Raw genomic sequence first — 20,561 nt, forward strand, 5'->3', positions numbered from 1 at the left:
CAGAGTAAGGCCTTCATGGTCAGCACTGAAAACCTGTGTGCAGAGCAAAGCCCAGGTCACGCTGGGAGCCCTGGCCCCAGTCCTGAGGGCATGGGAGGGAGGGGAGGACTGGCATGGAGCACCTGTTGGGGTCGGTGGGAAGGTCGTGTTGCTCCTGGCATCCCCTCCAGAACGTGTCGACCTCCTCTGACGTCTGCTCTGTGCTGACGAAGACTTGGAAGAGCAAATCCACGAGGAGATGGGGGGAATAGTCCATCAAAGGCCCCGGGCACTGGGGCTCCTGGACAATCATCCACAGTGCCAGAGTTGCCTGCAAAAGACAAACCAGCCGGACACAGCAGTCAGTGCCCAGACATCCATGTGGCAGGGCCCGAGCGTGGGAGGGGAAGGCCAGGGGAGACTCGGGGGGAGCGCTCGGCCCGGTGCCCCCGAACCTGCCGCTAGCCCACATTTCCAGCCCAGTGCCTGCACGGAGATGGGCAGGGAGACGCCGTGCTGGGGGAGGATGGAGAGCTGCCAGAGAGGCAAGCTGGGGGCAAGCAAAGGTTCCAGAAACTCACAGCCAGGGCAAAGACGTCTGTGTTGTCCCCATCGGAGGTGCCCGTGTAGTACCACGGCCAGTCCTCCATCACGTCGAGCAGGGTTGGCAGCACCTTCTGCAGTGTCCTTCCCGATGAGGCGATGGTCCTCCACATGGTTGCAGCAGCTCTGTGGAGTCAGAGCTCTGCGTCAGGGGGGTCTGGACCACAGCGCCCTGACCTGGGCAGCTGCAGGGGCCGGGGGACAGAGCCACAGTGCTTTCAGGGGCAGGGGGGTGATGGGCTCTAAAGGCTGGTGAGCCCGGAGCCCTCGAGGCAGCTGGGGCCCGTACCTGTCACACGAGGGGGCGCAGCGCAGGAGGGTGATGGCGACATCCACGGGGTGTGCCTCGGTCAGTGCTAGAAGGGTCTTATCCAGCATGTGCCCAGCAGACACATTGGAGGTCAGCCACGAGTGGATGGACCTGACCAGGGCTGGCACCTGAAGGGGACACAGGGGAGAGTTGGAGAGCTGCCAGAGGGAGCAATTGCCCAGCTTCCTCCGAGAAGTGCTTCCCTTCCCAGCACACAGTGCCGGCCTCAAAGGCTGAGGGGGCCCAGCGGAACAAGCTTGAGGGGCCACACAATCACTGCCCACAGGCTGCTTACTTGAGCAGAGACAACTCTCTCCTCAGGAACATGCAGACTGGGAGCATCGGGCAGGCGCTGAATGGGTGTGCTGTCAGCGTCTGCAATGCCCTCAGTCCCTGGGGCGTCAGCCTTGGCCTTGAGCTCGGTCGGGTTGGGCTCAGGCTGTGCCAGCAGCTCGGGTGGTGAGGTCCTGGCCTTTCTGCGCCGAACGGGAACGGATTTCCGCACCCTCTGCAGGAGAAGGAAGGGCAGGGAAGAGGGGGATGTGCCATGGAGAGCTTTGAGAGCGCTGCCAGGCTGAGCAGTGACAGCAGGCCCATCCCAGGTGGCGATGGCTGCAAGTACCTGATGAGCTCTGCGGAAGCGGCCCCGGGTGCGGCCCTGCTCTGGTGTCCGGCGCCGGCCTGGATCTGGCAAAGAGCGAGCACGGTCAGAGCTGAGGGGCTGCGGGACAGGCCGGAGAACACAGCCCGGCCCTGCGCTCCACAGGCAGGGCCGGCCCCGGGCTACCCAGTACAAGGAGCTGCCGGAGGCTCATCCCCGGGCCCTCTTTCCCCCTCCCTTTCCCTGAGCATGTCCACGGGGGATGGGATGGAATGTGGCCCATCTGGCTGCAGCCATTCAGCCCTGTGGCCCAGCCCTGCCACTCACCCTTCTGCAGGGGCTGGAAGTGCTCTGCCTTCTCAGGCTGCTGTGCGGGGGCAGGCCCAGGGCCTTCTTCCTCCTCTTTCTTCACCTGCGCCCGCTTGGGCACCCTGGGAGGTCTCCGCTCCATGCCCCTGTCTGGTTTCTTGGCTTCCTGCAGGAGAGATGCCACAGAAATACTCTGGGTCACCAAGTCCTGCCGAAGTGCCTTGAAAGCATTTGCAGTAGAGGAGTGCTCAGAACGCTCCAGGTCATCAAGTCCCACAGTCCCACAGCCAGGAGGGGACATGGGGCAGTTGGAGAGCTGCCAGAGGGAGCAACTTGCCCACTGTCCCTCCAGAAGTGCCTCCCTATCCACCACACTGTGCGGGCCTCAAAGGCTTAGGGGGCCCAGCAGACCCGGCTTGAGGGGCCAGACAGTCCCTGCCCACAGGCTGCTTACTTCCACAGAGATAACTTCCTCTTCAAGAACCTCCAGACTGGGATCATCGGGCAGGTGCTGAACGGGTGTGCTGTCAGCGTCCGCGATGCCCTCAGTCTTTGCACCGTCAGCCTGCGGGGTGAGCTCAGGCAGCGCGGTGTTGGAGGCTGTCGTGTCATCGGTCACCGCGGTGTCACGGTTTGCTGTGCCATCGGTCGACGCGGTGCCGACATCGAGGTCAACCTTGAGCTCGGTCGGCGTGGGGTCAGGCTGCGCCATGACCTCAATTGGTGTGATCCTGCACTTTCTATGCCGAACGCTCAAGAATTTCACAAAGGCCTGCAGGAGAACGAAGGGCAGGGAAGAGGGGGATGTGCCATGGAGAGCTCCACCAGCGGTGCCAGGCTGAGCAGTGACAGCAGCCCCAGCCCAGGTGGCGATGGCTGCAAGTACCTGTGCTGCCCTGCGGAAGCGGCCCCGGGCACGGTCCTGCTCTGGTGTCTGGTGCCGGCCTGGATCTGGCAAAGAGCGAGCGCGGTCGGAGCTGAGGGGCTGCGGGACAGGCCGGAGAACACAGCCCAGCCCTGCACTCCACAGGCAGGGCCAGCCCCGGGCTGCCCAGTACAAGGAGCTGCCGGGGGATCAGCCCTGGCCCCTCTTCCCCCCTCGCCTTCCCTGGCCATGTCCACAGGGGATGGGATGGGAAGAGGCCCATCTGGCTGCAACCACCAGCCCTGTGGCCCAGCCCTGCCACTCACCCTCCTGCAGGGGCTGGGACTGCTCCACCTCTTCAGGTTGCTGTGTTGGGTCAGTCCCAGGGCCTTCCTTCTTTGTCTGAACGGGCCTGAGCAGGCTCAGGTGTCTTCCTGCCATCCCGCAGACTGGTCTTCAGGGCACCTGCAAGAGAGAGACACCTCGGAAGATCTCCGCGTCCCCAAGTCTTGCAGGCTGCCTGCGAGGCCACCTGCCGCAGGGATTGGAGACTCCTCGGAAAATTTCCGGGTCACCAATCCTGCGGTCTGGCCTCAAAAGCAACTGAATGTGAGAAAAGCTGAGGAAAGGGTATGGGTTCTCAAGTCCTGCGGTGTGGCCTCAAGGGCACTCGCCACAGGGCTTGGAGACACCTCGCAAAAGCTCCGCGTCACCAAGTCCCGCGATCTGGCCTCGAGGGCGCTTGCACCGCAGAAAAGCCTCCAAAACGCTCCGGGTCAACAAGGAAAGAGTTGGCTGCACGGGGGCTCCGCACAGCACCGCTCTGTCCCGTCCGTCCCGTCGCACGCTCCGAGGAGCACTGAGGCGTGGCCACGTCACCACCGGTACTATGTCATGACGTGTCACAAAGGGCCCTGTGACACCCTGCCCCGTCGCACACCATCGGCGATGCCCACCGTGTCACAAAGGCCCTGTGACACACTGCCACCTGCCCTGGGGCCTCCCCCCGCCCGGCCAACCTGCCCCAGGTCGGAAGGAGTCCGTTCTCCAAAGTATCTAAGACAGCTGGACATGAACTTTAGGCCCAGCTCAAAAACTAAGCAAACCCTCCCCTGCTGTGCCTGCCCACAGCAGCAGAAGGAGCCCCCTCGGCTGCCAACGCGGGCACAGCGGGAAGGGCACGGGGCCTCCACAGAAGCTGGCATGGGCTCCTTGGGAGAAGTCCCGGCTGGTGGCCCTCCCAAACACGGGGCTGTGACACACCAAAGGAATGTGGGGGCAAGGGCACCAATGCCGCTCTGCCCCCCTTGGCTGGGGCTGCACCAAAATCAGCAGCTCTGGCAAGTCCTCGCCCGAGGAGGCCTGCCACCGCCCCGAGTCCTGGCAGGGGTGGTGCCCGCCTCCTGCCCCAAAGAGCTGTGCCCTGGGGGGACTTCTCTGCCAGAGGGCAGCCAAAGCCAACCGGTACTGATGTCTGCGCTCTTGCAGGGGACCGTTGGGAGTGGTAGCCGGAGCAATTGGTGGCAGCGCTCGGCATCTGTCAGAAGGCAGAAGCAGTTTCTCCTTGCGGGAATGATTTTTGCATGGAAGTGATGACCTGCAGCACAAAATCAATCTTAAGTTGCTGAGTTTTGCAGGAAGATCAGATTGCTCAGAGATCCTGTCCAGTTTCCTTGTGTTAGTTGGACTTTTCTTCTGGCATTCTGCAAAATAAATCTGCCCGGTCTGATGTTCAAAGCTCCGGGTCTTGTGGGTCCGATTGCAACTCCCAGCTGATATGCAGAGCACTGGGGAGAAGCGAAGGGGATAGGGAGAACTCTGGGATGCAAACCTGTTGCGTATCTCTGATTAAGGTGCCAGCCCACTGAAGGAGCAGCCAAGACAAATGCTGGAAGCAGACGTGTTCTGCCAGTTGCTGCTCTCGCATGGACACGGGGCACACGTGTTCCCACGGGTCCGGGACACTTGATCCAAGAGCAGTGAGGGGCTGTGCATTGGTAGGGAATGGGCTCCAGCAAGGCCAAAGTAGGATCCTCTAGCAGCAAAACCTGAGTTTGTGAACTGGGCCATTTTTGCAGCAGACCCCCCAGTGCTGACTTCCCTCCATGCCTGAACCTCATGGTATGAGGCCCTGCTTCGGCTTCTGGTGCTTCTTCCTTCCCTTCCAGGAAGGCCTGGATTTTGAGTTTAGAAGCCCATGCCTGTGTTTTTAAGGTGCCTGCCTGGAGGAGAGGTTCAGCAGCTGCAGCCCAAGGCTCATGTCCCATCCCAGTCTCTAAGGATGGCCCCAGTGCCAGTGCCTTGGGATGCCTGAGTGTGGAAGGTGAGTCTGCCCTCAGGCACGGCCGTGGAAGTCAGTCAGGATGACAGGCTGCCCCTGGAGCTGGCCAGTGTTGCTGTGAGGCTGGGCAGTCAATAGAAAGCCGCTGTGGCCACTTTTTCTGAAGCCTTTGGCCAAACCACGTGCAGTTGTGCCCACAGCATCCCTGCTTTTAGCATCCTGGCCGGTGTGGGAGCCTCGCTGAGGAGGCCCAGGCGTTGTGGGTGCTGCTGCTCCTGTGCACAGCCTGCTGCTGTTGTCTGTGGCGCGGAGCCGCTCGGGCAGCAGTGACTGCGCAGCCCTGCCCGAGGAGCCCCGCGTCCTCTCCATGCTGGCAGCAGCTCTGCGGGCCCAGAGCTCTGGGTCAGCGGGCTCTGGGCCACAGCTCTGTGGCCTGGGCAGGCGCGGGGGCCCGGGCTGGCCCACAGCCCTGCCTGTGCCCCTGCCCCTCGCCGGCAGCACCCAGTGGACGTGCCCCAGCAGGGCCCCCTTGCCCTCCTTGTCCCCAGCCAGGCCAGCCTGGCCCCCTTGGGGGTGTCCCCACCCTCCCGCCGAGGATCCGGGGCTTGTGCCGCAGGGATGGGAGATGCCCCAGGCAAGCGCCAGAGCAGCCGGCTGGCAGGGAACTGGGGGGCTGCCTTGGGGGCTGCTTGCGGCCTCTGCCCCCCAATTCCTCAGGGCTTCTCGCACCCTGTCCCCTCAGGGCCTCCTCTGCCCATCCTGTCCCCTCGCAGCCTCCTGCCACCCACCCCCTCATGGATTCCCCTCAAGGCTTCCCACTCCCTTGTCCCGGCAGGGCCTCCGCAGCACCACATCCCTTCAGGGCCTCCCGGCGCCTCGTCGTCCCTCAGGTACCTGTGCTGCCCTGCAGAAGCGGCCCCGGGCACGGTCCTGCTCTGGTGTCCGGTGCCGGCCTGGATCTGGCAAAGAGCGAGCGCGGTCGGAGCCGAGGGGCTGCGGGACAGGCCGGAGAACACAGCCCGGCCCTGCACTCCACAGGCAGGGCCCGCCCTGGGATGCCCAGTACAAGGAGCTGCTGGGGGATCAGCCCTCGCCCCTCTTCCCCCCTCGCTTTCCCTGGCCATGTCCACAGGGGATGGGATGGGAAGAGGCCCATCTGGCTGCAGCCACCAGCCCTGTGGCCCAGCCCTGCCACTCACCCTCCTGCAGGGGCTGGGACTGCTCCACCTCTTCAGGTTGCTGTGTTGGGTCAGTCCCAGGGCCTTCCTTCTTTGTCCGAAAGGGCCTGAGCAGGCTCAGGTGTCTTCCTGCAATCCCGCAGTCTGGTCTTCAGGGCACCTGCAAGAGAGTGACGCCTCGGAAGATCTCCGCGTCCCCAAGTCCTGCAGGCTGCCCTCGAGGTCACCTGCGGCAGGGATTGGAGACTCCTTGGAAAATTTCTGGGTCACCAATCCTGCGGTCTGGCCTCAAGGGCAATTGAACGAGAGAAAAGCCTCCCAGGGATGGGAGATGCCCCAGGCAAGCGCCAGAGCAGCCGGCTGGCAGGGATCTGGGGGGCTGCCTTGGGGGCTGCTTGCGGCCTCTGCCCCCCAATTCCTCAGGGCTTCTCGCACCCTGTCCCCTCAGGGCCTCCTCTGCCCATCCTGGCCCCTCGCAGCCTCCTGCCACCCACTCCCTCATGGATTCCCCTCAAGGCTTCCCACTCCCTTGTCCCGGCAGGGCCTCCGCAGCACCACATCCCTTCAGGGCCTCCCGGCGCCTCGTCGTCCCTCAGGGTCTCCCCCAGCCCCGCCAACCTGCCCGGCAGCGGCGCAGCCCTGAAGGAGCTCCACAGGAGCCGGCTCCGCAGGCACCTCCCAGCCCACAGCAATCCAGACAGCAACACACGGGCAAGCCACAGATGCTGCTTCCTGCCCGGGACGGGGCTTGTGGCCACCTCCAAGGACCAGCTTCTCAGGGATTCCCACAGCTCCAGGCTCTGCCCATCCACTCTGCCCCAAGTGTTGAGGCTCCAGCAGAACCCCCCAAGGCCGAGGGCCTTTTGGGCACTTTCTCTTCCCCACTGCACACCCGGGCAAGTGTTGCTGAGCACAAGGGCCTTTTTTCCCCTCTTCCCCGATGCCCTGTGGACACCGGGCACCCAGAAGAAGCTCCTGGGCCTCTACGTATGACAATATTTATTTAATATTCCTACGCTGGGGTAAAAGGAAGGGCTTGCAGAGAAGAGGTGTCTTCCCCACAGGCTCAGGTGCCCCAACAGACAGAGCTGCCTGCATCAACTCTGCACACAGCTGCAGCAGCACAGGCAGACTCAGCCCCACAGAGAAGGCCGGGTATTCCACGCCCTGCAGAGCCGGTCTCGGAACTGCTGGAACCTGGGGTAGGGAGCTGTCTGTAGATTTGTAATGAAGTTGATGATTTGAAGCGCCAGGTTTGAGACAGCGGGGCTCCTGTCATCTGGGATGGCTTGAAGGGCTGGAACAGAGAGGAACAGAGCCGAGGTCAGAGCCCGGATTGGTGGCGACACAAGGAGCCCCTCGTGCCTGGGCCATCCCAGCAAGCTCTTGCCATTGCCAGGAGGGAGCAGGGCCCAGCAGGATGAGGCAGAAGGCGCTGGCCACCAATGCCCCCCGTGCCCCTGAAATGTGTCTCTGCTCTGCCCACGCCGCCCCTCATCCCTGCAGGGAGCAGAGCCCTCCGCAGCCAGGGCAGGACTGCAGCTGCCTGCCCAGGGTCTGTGCTCCTCCCCCAGCCCCCAGTGCCCTCACTCACCATCGATGATGAGCTGCAGCTCCTTGGGCTGTCCCCTCAGGTACCCCCCGGCGATCCCTGGGAACACAGATCCTGTCACGGCCCCAGCGGCACAGCTGCCCCCCCAGCGGCGCTGCCGGCCCGGCCACACGCCCTCCTGCCCTGGCAGGGCTGAGCCCGGGGCCTTCCTGCCTCGGGGCGCCCTAGGGCTGGGCTGGCCCAGGGCAGCAGCAGCCGCCGGGGCACTCGGGGCTCCACAGCACATTCCTGGGCTGGATGTTGCTGCCGCTGCAGCAGCCGGGGCTGGGCCCGAGCTGCAGCGGGGCGGGAAGGGACCGCGGCCTCGTGGCTCACCCATGAACTTGATGGCTGCCTCTCGCAGGGGCTGCTGTGGGCTCCGCAGGTACGGCAGGGCCTGGTGCATGTACTTGGCCACTCGGCTCCGGTCCTTTTTCAGCTGGAGAGAGCGGCAGGGTACGGAGGGAAGGGTTGGCTGGGGCTCTGCCCCTCGGCCGGGCACTGCCTGCGCCCAGCACTGGCCTCCCCTGCCCGCACAGCCCTGAGGCCCGGGCAGCAGCCGCTGGGGCCGGGCTTTGGAGGGAGCAGAGGGCTGGCTGCTCCCTGGGAGCGGCGGGGCTGCCCTGCCCCACAGCCCAGCTGGGCCGGGGCTCCAGCGGCACCCTGGCTCGGGGGCAGAGGAGCCCGCAGAGGAGCCCACACGCCCCAGGGAAGGCATCAGCGTGTGGGGCACAGGCTGCTGTCCCACAGGCAGGTGCAGCAGTGGGCAGAGGCACAGTGCCAGCCCCACACTCTGGGCATCGGGGGCTGGGGCTTTGGGGCCGTCCTTACCAGGCACTTGCCAAAGCTCCATGGCTCCTCTGTGTTCACCAGGCGCCCAAGATCCCTCCTCTTCAGGAACCTGGTCACATCCAGCAGTGCTTTCCGAGAGGCCTGCAGAGCAACAGAGACCAGGACATGGCACCGCAGCCCAGGGCACGGGACCCCTGTCCCTGGACCAAGGCCAGGAGGAGGCTGGAGCCCGGGAGGTGCCAGGCCAGGAGGCAGCCCAGCCCCCTCCCACGGGACACCAGAGCCCATGAGTCCTCACCCTTTTCACGACCACCTTCTCATCATGCCGGTGGAAGTAGAGCGGGAGCAGGCTCAGGCACACGAGTGGCTTCAGGGGCCTCTTTCCCTCTCTCTCGATCAGTTTGATCACACGAGTGAAGAGGGCCATGGAGGCCTCCCGCACACTGCTGTCGTCCTGGTGGAAAGAAAGAGGAAAAGACCTCAGCAGCAGCTTCTCCAGGCCCCAGTGGGCACAGGCCTGAAAATCCACAGGGACCAAAGTTTCCCAGCAGTACCCAGAGCCCGTGGCGGGGGGGCACAGAGCCTTACGTGGTCAAAGAGTGGCTGGAGCGCCTCAGCCCACTGCAGGCCGGTGGGGGTGGATATTAGGGGGTCTTTGCTGCGGACTCTCTTGTGGCGCTGTGTCCACAGACTGCTCCAGAGCATGTTCTTGAACACAGAGAGGGTCATCCAAACCACATCTCTGTCTGCATCCCCCAGTAGCTGCACGAGCCTTTCATTCAGGCTCCAGATGCTCTCGGCCTGTGAGGAAGACAATGCTGTGCCGTGAAGCCACCAACGGCTGCACCAGCAATCCCGCTCCGTCGGGGCAGCCCCACGTGCTGCTGCGGGGCCCGGAGGCCAAAGGCCTGTCCCGAGGGACTCGGGCAGCTGAACGGGGAGGCAGCAGAGCTGGGAGCAGCTGCCACAGCTCCCGAAGCCCAGCCAAGCCCAGGCGACTGCCCCAGGATTCCAGCACGGCTTCAGCCAACTGCCCCTTCTCACCATCACGGGATCCTGGCTGAATGCCACGAGGACTCGGAGTGCCAGTTGACGCCGCTTTGTGTTGGTGCTCCCTGAGTTCCTTGAAAGCATCTCCAGGACCCTGTCACCGCATTCTCTGGTGTCCAGGCAGTCCAGGACCTGAAAGGCACGGAGCAGTGACGGGGTGCCCGGCCAGCAGGAGCCCAGACCCGCACAGGGCTGGGCCCAGGCAGCAGCACAGGGCACGGCACCGTCCCGGGCAGCTGCGGCCGTGAGAGGGCCGAGAGGTGGAGGCAGCTCGGCGAGGCAGCACGAGGCAGCAGGCTCACCTCCACAAGAAATGCCATGGCAGGCAGGTCCCAGCACGGCTCCTCCCTGCTCAGCAGCTCCAGCAGGTGGAGTGTGATGCGGGAACACAAGGGTCTGGAGACGTGGCGCTTCTCCCTGGCAGGGGGAAAAAGGTAGCATCGACCTGAGGCAGGCGGGCAAACCTCTCCCGGGAGGGACTCACAGAGGCCTGGTCTTTCCCCACCAGCCCAGTCCCAGGAGGGGACCGGGGCACTCTGGGAGGCGGCTCCTCCTGTGCACCCGCCTCTCCCAGCCTCTTCCACTCTGCTCGGCCGTCCCTGGGTGACAAGGCCCTCTGGCCCACGCCCACGGGCACGGTGTGGGGTGCCCCGTGCACAGGCAGATATGACAGGGGCAGCGGGGACAAGGAGGTCTCACCTGGCCAGCAGAGCCGTGTAGCGGCGGCTGTGAGCATTGAGGAGCCTGGCCCAGCCACGATTGTCTTCCACTGACTTCACCACATCCTCACAGTGGAGACAGCAGAGCAGGGCCTTCATGGTCAGCACTGAAAACCTGTGTGCAGAGCAAAGCCCAGGTCACGCTGGGAGCCCTGGCCCCAGTCCCGAGGGCATGGGAGGGAGGGGAGGACTGGCATGGAGCACCTGTTGGGGTCGGTGGGAAGGTCGTGTTGCTCCTGGCATCCCCTCCAGAACGTGTCGACCTCCTCTGACGTCTGCTCTGTGCTGACGAAGACTTGGAAGAGCAGATCCACGAGGAGATGGGGGGAATAGTCCATCAAAGGCCCCGGGCACTGGGGCTCCTGGACAATCATCCACAGTGCCAGAGTTGCCTGCAAAAGACAAACCAGCCGGACACAGCAGTCAGTGCCCAGACATCCATGTGGCAGGCCCGAGCGTGGGAGGGGAAGGCCAGGGGAGACTCGGGGGGAGCGCCCGGCCCGGTGCCCCCGAACCTGCCGCTAGCCCACATTTCCAGCCCAGTGCCTGCACGGAGATGGGCAGGGAGACGCCGTGCTGGGGGAGGATGGAGAGCTGCCAGAGAGGCAAGCTGGGGGCAAGCAAAGGTTCCAGAAACTCACAGCCAGGGCAAAGACGTCTGTGTTGTCCCCATCGGAGGTGCCCGTGTAGTACCACGGCCAGTCCTCCATCACGTCGAGCAGGGTTGGCAGCACCTTCTGCAGTGTCCTTCCCGATGAGGCGATGGTCCTCCACATGGTTGCAGCAGCTCTGTGGAGTCAGAGCTCTGCGTCAGGGGGGTCTGGACCACAGCGCCCTGACCTGGGCAGCTGCAGGGGCCGGGGGACAGAGCCACAGTGCTTTCAGGGGCAGGGGGGTGATGGGCTCTAAAGGCTGGTGAGCCCGGAGCCCTCGAGGCAGCTGGGGCCCGTACCTGTCACACGAGGGGGCACAGCGCAGGAGGGTGATGGCGACATCCACGGGGTGTGCCTCGGTCAGTGCTAGAAGGGTCTTATCCAGCACGTGCCCAGCAGACACATTGGAGGTCAGCCACGAGTGGATGGACCTGACCAGAGCTGGCACCTGGAGGGGACACAGGGGAGAGTTGGAGAGCTGCCAGAGGGAGCAATTGCCCAGCTTCCCCCGAGAAGTGCTTCCCTTCCCAGCACACAGTGCCGGCCTCAAAGGCTGAGGGGGCCCAGCGGAACAAGCTTGAGGGGCCACACAATCGCTGCCCACAGGCTGCTTACTTGAGCAGAGACAACTCTCTCCTCAGGAACATGCAGACTGGGAGCATCGGGCAGGCGCTGAACGGGTGTGCTGTCAGCGTCTGCAATGCCCTCAGTCCCTGGGGCGTCAGCCTTGGCCTTGAGCTCGGTCGGGTTGGGCTCAGGCTGTGCCAGCAGCTCGGGTGGTGAGGTCCTGGACTTTCTGCGCCGAACGAGAACGGATTTCCGCACCCTCTGCAGGAGAAGGAAGGGCAGGGAAGAGGGGGATGTGCCATGGAGAGCTTTGAGAGCGCTGCCAGGCTGAGCAGTGACAGCAGGCCCATCCCAGGTGGCGATGGCTGCAAGTACCTGATGAGCTCTGCGGAAGCGGCCCCGGGTGCGGCCCTGCTCTGGTGTCCGGCGCCGGCCTGGATCTGGCAAAGAGCGAGCACGGTCAGAGCTGAGGGGCTGCGGGACAGGCCGGAGAACACAGCCCGGCCCTGCGCTCCACAGGCAGGGCCGGCCCCGGGCTGCCCAGTACAAGGAGCTGCCGGAGGCTCATCCCCGGGCCCTCTTTCCCCCTCCCTTTCCCTGAGCGTGTCCACAGGGGATGGGATGGAATGTGGCCCATCTGGCTGCAGCCATTCAGCCCTGTGGCCCAGCCCTGCCACTCACCCTTCTGCAGGGGCTGGAAGTGCTCTGCCTTCTCAGGCTGCTGTGCGGGGGCAGGCCCAGGGCCTTCTTCCTCCTCTTTCTTCACCTGCGCCCGCTTGGGCACCCTGGGAGGTCTCCGCTCCATGCCCCTGTCTGGTTTCTTGGCTTCCTGCAGGAGAGATGCCACAGAAATACTCTGGGTCACCAAGTCCTGCCGAAGTGCCTTGAAAGCATTTGCAGTAGAGGAGTGCTCAGAACGCTCCAGGTCATCAAGTCCCACAGTCCCACAGCCAGGAGGGGACATGGGGCAGTTGGAGAGCTGCCAGAGGGAGCAACTTGCCCACTGTCCCTCCAGAAGTGCCTCCCTTTCCACCACACTGTGCGGGCCTCAAAGGCTTAGGGGGCCCAGCAGACCCGGCTTGAGGGGCCAGACAGTCCCTGCCCACAGGCTGCTTACTTCGACAGAGATAACTTCTTCTTCAAGAACCTCCAGACTGGGATCATCGGGCAGGTGCTGAACGGGTGTGCTGTCAGCGTCCGCGATGCCCTCAGTCTTTGCACCGTCAGCCTGTGGGGTGAGCTCAGGTATCGCGGTGTTGGAGGCTGTCATGTCATCGGTCACCGCGGTGTCACGGTTTGCTGTGCCATCGGTCGACGCGGTGCCAACATCGGGGTCAACCTTGAGCTCGGTCGGCGTGGGGTCAGGCTGCGCCATGACCTCAATTGGTGTGATCCTGCACTTTCTACGCCGAACGCTCAAGAATTTCACAAAGGCCTGCAGGAGAACGAAGGGCAGGGAAGAGGGGGATGTGCCATGGAGAGCTCCGCCAGCGGTGCCAGGCTGAGCAGTGACAGCAGCCCCAGCCCAGGTGGCGATGGCTGCAAGTACCTGTGCTGCCCTGCGGAAGCGGCCCCGGGCACGGTCCTGCTCTGGTGTCCGGTGCCGGCCTGGATCTGGCAAAGAGCGAGCGCGGTCGGAGCTGAGGGGCTGCGGGACAGGCCGGAGAACACAGCCCAGCCCTGCGCTCCACAGGCAGGGCCGGCCCCGGGCTGCCCAGTACAAGGAGCTGCCGGGGGATCAGCCCTGGCCCCTCTTCCCCCCTCGCCTTCCCTGGCCATGTCCACAGGGGATGGGATGGGAAGAGGCCCATCTGGCTGCAGCCACCAGCCCTGTGGCCCAGCCCTGCCACTCACCCTCCTGCAGGGGCTGGGACTGCTCCACCTCTTCAGGTTGCTGTGTTGGGTCAGTCCCAGGGCCTTCCTTCTTTGTCTGAACGGGCCTGAGCAGGCTCAGGTGTCTTCCTGCCATCCCGCAGACTGGTCTTCAGGGCACCTGCAAGAGAGAGACACCTCGGAAGATCTCTGCGTCCCCAAGTCTTGCAGGCTGCCCTCGAGGCCACCTGCCGCAGGGATTGGAGACTCCTCGGAAAATTTCCGGGTCACCAATCCTGCGGTCTGGCCTCAAAAGCAACTGAATGTGAGAAAAGCCTAGGAAAGGGTATGGGTTCTCAAGTCCTGCGGTGTGGCCTCAAGGGCACTCGCCACAGGGCTTGGAGACACCTCGCAAAAGCTCCGTGTCACCAAGTCCCGCGATCTGGCCTCGAGGGCGCTTGCACCGCAGAAAAGCCTCCAAAACGCTCCGGGTCAACAAGGAAAGAGTTGGCTGCACGGGGGCTCCGCACAGCACCGCTCTGTCCCGTCCGTCCCGTCGCACGCTCCGAGGAGCACTGAGGCGTGGCCACGTCACCACCGGTACTATGTCATGACGTGTCACAAAGGGCCCTGTGACACCCTGCCCCGTCGCACACCATTGGCGATGCCCACCGTGTCACAAAGGCCCTGTGACACACTGCCACCTGCCCTGGGGCCTCCCCCTGCCCGGCCAACCTGCCCCAGGTCGGAAGGAGTCCGTTCTCCAAAGTATCTAAGACAGCTGGACATGAACTTTAGGCCCAGCTCAAAAACTAAGCAAACCCTCCCCTGCTGTGCCTGCCCACAGCAGCAGAAGGAGCCCCCTCGGCTGCCAACGCGGGCACAGCGGGAAGGGCACGGGGCCTCCACAGAAGCTGGCATGGGCTCCTTGGGAGAAGTCCCGGCTGGTGGCCCTCCCAAACACGGGGCTGTGACACACCAAAGGAATGTGGGGGCAAGGGCACCAATGCCGCTCTGCCCCCCTTGGCTGGGGCTGCACCAAAATCAGCAGCTCTGACAAGTCCTCGCCCGAGGAGGCCTGCCACCGCCCCGAGTCCTGGCAGGGGTGGTGCCCGCCTCCTGCCCCAAAGAGCTGTGCCCTGGGGGGACTTCTCTGCCAGAGGGCAGCCAAAGCCAACCGGTACTGATGTCTGCGCTCTTGCAGGGGACCGTTGGGAGTGGTAGCCGGAGCAATTGGTGGCAGCGCTCGGCATCTGTCAGAAGGCAGAAGCAGTTTCTCCTTGCGGGAATGATTTTTGCATGGAAGTGATGACCTGCAGCACAAAATCAATCTTAAGTTGCTGAGTTTTGCAGGAAGATCAGATTGCTCAGAGATCCTGTCCAGTTTCCTTGTGTTAGTTGGACTTTTCTTCTGGCATTCTGCAAAATAAATCTGCCCGGTCTGATGTTCAAAGCTCCGGGTCCTGTGGGTCCGATTGCAACTCCCAGCTGATATGCAGAGCACTGGGGAGAAGCGAAGGGGATAGGGAGAACTCTGGGATGCAAACCTGTTGCGTATCTCTGATTAAGGTGCCAGCCCACTGAAGGAGCAGCCAAGACAAATGCTGGAAGCAGACGTGTTCTGCCAGTTGCTGCTCTCGCATGGACACGGGGCACACGTGTTCCCACGGGTCCGGGACACTTGATCCAAGAGCAGTGAGGGGCTGTGCATTGGTAGGGAATGGGCTCCAGCAAGGCCAAAGTAGGATCCTCTAGCAGCAAAACCTGAGTTTGTGAACTGGGCCATTTTTGCAGCAGACCCCCCAGTGCTGCATGCACTTCCTCCATGCCTGAACCTCATGGTATGAGGCCCTGCTTCGGCTTCTGGTGCTTCTTCCTTCCCTTCCAGGAAGGCCTGGATTTTGAGTTTAGAAGCCCATGCCTGTGTTTTTAAGGTGCCTGCCTGGAGGAGAGGTTCAGCAGCTGCAGCCCAAGGCTCATGTCCCATCCCAGTCTCTAAGGATGGCCCCAGTGCCAGTGCCTTGGGATGCCTGAGTGTGGAAGGTGAGTCTGCCCTCAGGCACGGCCGTGGAAGTCAGTCAGGATGACAGGCTGCCCCTGGAGCTGGCCAGTGTTGCTGTAAGGCTGGGCAGTCAATAGAAAGCTGCTGTGGCCACTTTTTCTGAAGCCTTTGGCCAAACCACGTGCAGTTGTGCCCACAGCATCCCTGCTTTTAGCATCCTGGCTGGTGTGGGAGCCTCGCTGAGGAGGCCCAGGCGTTGTGGGTGCTGCTGCTCCTGTGCACAGCCTGCTGCTGTTGTCTGTGGCGCGGAGCCGCTCGGGCAGCAGTGACTGCGCAGCCCTGCCCGAGGAGCCCCGCGTCCTCTCCGTGCTGGCAGCAGCTCTGCGGGCCCAGAGCTCTGGGTCAGCGGGCTCTGGGCCACAGCTCTGTGGCCTGGGCAGGCGCGGGGGCCCGGGCTGGCCCACAGCCCTGCCTGTGCCCCTGCCCTTTGCCGGCAGCACGCAGTGGATGTGCCCCAGCAGGGCCCCCTTCCCCTCCTTGTCCCCAGCCAGGGATATTTTCTGTTATTATTCATTTTCTTATCGCTCTTTCCAGTAAATTGTTCTTATCAGCCTCTGATCTTTGGCTTTTGTTCCTCCTCTCTGGCAGGGAGGGCAGAAGATGGAGGGAGGGAGAGAGAATGCAACAGTGTGGTTTGGAGTCCTGGTGAGAGAACTGAATTGGGGAGTACCATTCCTAAACCATGACACTGCTCTCCTCCTCTTCTCTGTTCTGCCTAAAGAAGTGAGGGCAAGACCTTCCCTGTCCAGAGGACCCTTTGCTGCCCATGGTTCCTCCAGGGTCCTGGTGTGATGGGGCAGCTCTGCCAGGAGCTGATGGTGGGGAGAAGGAAGAGTTTAGCGAATCCCAGCCTCATCCATATCCAAGGTAAACCTTGCAGGTACCCTGGTCCCAGGAAACAGCACAGAGCACAGGGGCCTGCTCCGTTCTTCAGTCTTGTGCTAGCGTGGGATAAGGATGAAGGCAGTCCCCCAGCATTGTGGTTTAGGAATTGTATTCCCCAATTCAGTGTTCCTACTGAACCACTCCTAACCATGAGCCGCATGCTCACTCTCCCTTTCCACTCACCCTGTGGAGGGATGGAGAGGAGAATTGGAGGCACAAAGATCAGGAGCTGAGATAAGAACAATTTACTGGAAACAGCAGTAGAAGAGGAAAAACAAGTAACAGTTAAAATATCAATAAGAGAGGGAACCAGCGCTATCTGCTATCTGACTGCTCAAACTGCCACACTCAATGAACTGGAAGAGAGCCCTTCCCCCATCCTTGGAAAATGATGTGAGGTGGTATATAACCACCTCTGTATCCTAGCCATGCCCCTTCCTGGCTCCTGCAAAAATTAACCCTGTCCTGATCACAATCATGAAATTATACACCTCTTATTCTATACCATTTATGTCATGCCCAGATCCTACACCTTTCAACTATATATGTGTGTTTGTGTATATATATATGTATGTATATGTATATATATATATATAAAAACACAGGTATAATTTCCATATTTCCATAGTCAATATCTGTCCCTCCAGGATGTCTCTTGGGTTCACCAAATCCATAACTGTGGGTTCTATCCATCCTAGATGTCTTCCAGGGCAGGAGGGCTGCTGTGCTGCGGGGTGGTTGCAAGCTGCATCAGGAGCTCCTGACTGGTGTATCTGGAGCAGTCCATCCTCCTTGTCCATGGTACTTGTGGCATAAAGTGTCAGTGTCATTCAGCAAACAATATTATATGTACAATTCAACATTACAGACTGTTCTCAGCCAAAAATCAAATCCCCATGAGGTACACATCACAATTCCCCATCCCTCTGCATTGCCCATCGAGTGCATCCAAGTCCTTGAGCAAAAACAATCCCATGGATAGGGTTGCCTTTGCTTGACCCAGGACTAATCCAAACCGTCTTCCCTAACATATTCTTTATAGGCACCACTGGGACTTTATCCCCTTCTACGGTACATAAGGGGTCTGACTGGCCAGGGCCAGCTCGATTGGTAGAGCCTCTGGTGTTAGCTAACCAGGTGCCTTCGCTAAATATAGATCCCAGTGTTCGAAGGCCCCACGACCCATTGCTTTCAACGTGGTTTTCAACAGTCCATTGTACCCTTCAACTTTCCCAGAGGCTGGTGCGTGACAGGGAATATGATACATCCACTCAATCATGCTCCCTGGCCCAGGTGTCTATGAGGCAGTTTTTGATATGAGTCCCATTGTCTGACTCAATTCTTTCTGGGGTGCTGTGTCACCACAGGACTTGCTGTTCAAGGCCCAGGATGGTGTCCCGGGCAGTGGTGTAAGACACAGGCTATGTCTCCAGCCATCCAATGGTTGTTTCCACCATTGTCAGCACGTAGCTCTTACCTTCCAGGTTTGCAGGAGTGTGATGTAATCAATGTGCCAGGCCTCCCCAAATTTATATTTTGACCGTTATTCCCCATACCACAGGGGCTTAACCTGCTTGTCCTGCTTGATGGCAGCACATGTTTCACAGTTATGGATAACCTGGGAGGTAGTGTCCATGGTTAAGTCCACCCCTTGATCATGAGCCCACCTCTTTGTTGCATCTCACCCCTGATGACCAGAGGCATCACAGGCACACTGAGCCAGAAATAATTCACCCTTGTGCTGCCAGTCCAGATCTACCTGAGACACTTTGATCTTGGCAGCTTGATCTACCTGACCATTATTGCAATGCTCCTCAGTAACCCGACTCTCAGGTATGTGTGCATCTACATGATGGTCTTTCACAGTCAACTTCTCTACTCGGGCAGTGATGTCTTGCCCCAGTTCAGCAGCCCAGATGGGTTTACAGCTGTGATGCCAATTGGTCTTTTTCCATTGGTCCAGCCACCCCCAGAGAGCGTTTGCTACCATCCACAAGTCAGTGTAGAGGTAGAGTGTTGGCCATTTCTCTTGTTTGGTGATCTCTAAAGCCAGTGGGATGGCTTTCAGCTCTGCAACCTGACTTGATCCCCCTTGTCCCTTGATAACTTCTGTGATTCACCATGTAGAGCTCCATATGGCAGCTTTCCATTTCTAATGTGTCCCTACAATAGGGCAGGAACTGTTAGTAAAGTGAGCATGTTGCTTTTCATTTTGGGGTAGCTGATTATATGGTGGGGCCTCCTCAGCATGTGTCATCTTCTCCTCTAATGATGATGATGATGATAGTCCAAAATTTTCACCTTTGGGCCAGTTTGTGATGACTTCCAAGATCCCTGGGCTGTTGGGATTTCCTATCCAAGCTTGCTGTGTGATTAGACTGATCCACTTACTCTACGTGGCATCAGTCGCATGATGTGTCGACGAGACTTTTCCTTTGAACATCCAGCCCAGCACTGGCAGTCAGGGTGCCAGGAGGAGCTGTGCTTTGGTGCCAATCACTTCTTAAGCAGCTTGAACCCCTTCATAAGCATGAGGTTGGTGTGGTATTGTTAATGTTGCACTATTATGGTAGTGATCAGCAGTAGGTAGTGACCTGTTGTTCTTCGACCCCCAGCAGTCCAACAGCAGAAGGGTCCTCTGAGAGGCCAGGTGAGGTATTCAGCTGTCTAATTTCCTGTCTTCACAGCAGTTATCCCAAAAGCCCAGTGATGCCCTTTTGGGTCCTTGAAATACCTGCTCCTGAGGTAATCTATGCCAAGGATGCACGGGCCTTCTGGGCCAGTCACAATGGGGTGTTTTTACTGTTCATTCCCAGTCAGGCTCACCTTCAGCTTCCAGTATAGTCAGCTGTTGGGATCCCCGTCACCTCAGAAATAGAGATGGATTCTGACCCTACATATCTTGATGGCATCAGGGTACATTGTGCACCAGCGTCAACTAAAGCCTTATACTCCTGTGGATCTGATGTGCCAGGCCATTGGATCCACACAGTCCAGTAGATCTGGTTGTCCCTTTCCCCCACCTGGCTGTAGGCAGGGCCCCTTTAGTCCTTGTCATAGTATTCGTTGCTCACTTCTTTTAACTATGAACTGGAGGTCCCTTCAAGAGGATCAGAAGTGTCTGAGCTGATCCTCAAGGATATGATTCTGGGTTCATTGTCTGGGCTCAGCTCCCACTGAACATTTTAAATTTGGGATGGTTTAGTGCTGTATGCATTTAATGATTTTGCAGGTACCCATCGCCATCTGGTGGAGGCGTTGAAAGACGACACTGGGAGGGTGAAACCCGAGAACAGTTTTTTGTCCTGGTGACTTTTGCGTGTGTTCTGTTGGTGATATCCATTTTGGGATCTTGGTTACGCAACAGTGAAGCTACATATACTTGGGAAGGAAAGTTAATAGCTCCAGCGTTGAGGGTGCACTTTATGGGCATTTTACTGTATGCTATAGAAAGGGAAAGTGCAGCCTGGGCTCTTTCTTTTGGAGTTGGAGTCTGAGATAGTGAAAGAATGTGATGGAAAGCACACAGCACCAGTGTGTTTGGTGCAGTTTGGGAGGTGAGAGTTGAAGTGGAGCCAGCAGCAGCTTTCTCACCTGAGGCCTTTTGTGAGTGAGCTTTTTGCAGCATGTTTTCAGTTTTGGAGCTGGGCTCTGCAATAGTGAAAGAATGAGATAGTACATACAATTGAGAAGGAATAAAAAAGACAGTGTTGGGCATCACCTTCCCCCTGGAGCCTGTAAACTGCACAAAACACATTGGTGCCATGTTTTTTCCTTTTTAGAAAGTGCAGCCTCACTTTTTTGCTCTCTTGCCAAGCCCAGCTTTTAATCCAGCCACAAAAGGTGATGTCAATCCCTTGGTTTTGGGAAGGCAAGAACCTAGTCCCAGTTTAGGTGGTTCAAATAATACACTGCCCAAGAAGTTAGGCAAAGGCCAGCAACAGCTTCATGTCCTGTCACCTTTCTTGTGGGAGCAATCCCTGAATGCATTCCAATTTTGAGTTAGAATCTCAATTTCAGAGATAGACTACAGCAAATTCTGACAGTACTTCGGTTTTGACATGGAAAGCACCTGGTGCAGATGACAGGGTGGCCAGCAGAGGTAAAGGCCAGGAACAGCTTTCTCTCTCCTGGCACCTTTTGTGTGGGACCAATCTCTGAATGTATTTAGTTTCAGACCCTGGATCAAATTATACAGCTGGCTCTCCTGAAGTGTATGGCAACACATTTATTTTGGCAAGACAAGCAGGTATCCCCAGTGCTGGAGGTGGAAGTGATAGGCTGTCAAGAGGAGGTAAAGGCCA

At 60.0% G+C, this 20,561-nt stretch overlaps 2 protein-coding genes across 2 annotated transcripts; both read right to left on the reverse strand.

The window, feature by feature from the left end:
* Positions 1 to 19: 19 nt before the first annotated feature.
* Positions 20 to 4,100, reverse strand: LOC135412476 (uncharacterized). The gene is made up of 9 exons (XM_064651266.1): positions 2,994 to 4,100; positions 2,689 to 2,753; positions 2,257 to 2,574; positions 1,821 to 1,968; positions 1,515 to 1,579; positions 1,188 to 1,400; positions 872 to 1,020; positions 561 to 708; positions 20 to 310 (listed from the first exon to the last, which is right to left on the reverse strand). The coding sequence occupies exons 1-9, from the start codon at positions 3,106 to 3,108 to the stop codon at positions 20 to 22; spliced, it is 1,512 nt and encodes a 503-aa protein (XP_064507336.1). The 5' UTR covers positions 3,109 to 4,100.
* A 3,014-nt stretch (positions 4,101 to 7,114) lies between these two features.
* LOC135412480 (uncharacterized) lies at positions 7,115 to 13,975 on the reverse strand. Its single transcript, XM_064651267.1, is given in 17 exon segments — positions 7,115 to 7,423; positions 7,721 to 7,777; positions 8,054 to 8,156; positions 8,549 to 8,650; positions 8,808 to 8,963; positions 9,098 to 9,310; positions 9,554 to 9,691; positions 9,862 to 10,393; positions 10,483 to 10,670; positions 10,920 to 11,067; positions 11,231 to 11,379; positions 11,547 to 11,759; positions 11,874 to 11,938; positions 12,180 to 12,327; positions 12,616 to 12,933; positions 13,048 to 13,112; positions 13,353 to 13,975. Coding segments are annotated over 17 exon segments (2,874 nt in total). The 5' UTR covers positions 13,468 to 13,975; the 3' UTR covers positions 7,115 to 7,259.
* Positions 13,976 to 20,561: the final 6,586 nt, after the last annotated feature.

The sequence above is a fragment of the Pseudopipra pipra genome, chromosome 3 (genome assembly GCF_036250125.1).
Source record: "Pseudopipra pipra isolate bDixPip1 chromosome 3, bDixPip1.hap1, whole genome shotgun sequence".
In the NCBI taxonomy this organism is placed as follows: Eukaryota; Metazoa; Chordata; class Aves; order Passeriformes; family Pipridae; genus Pseudopipra; species Pseudopipra pipra.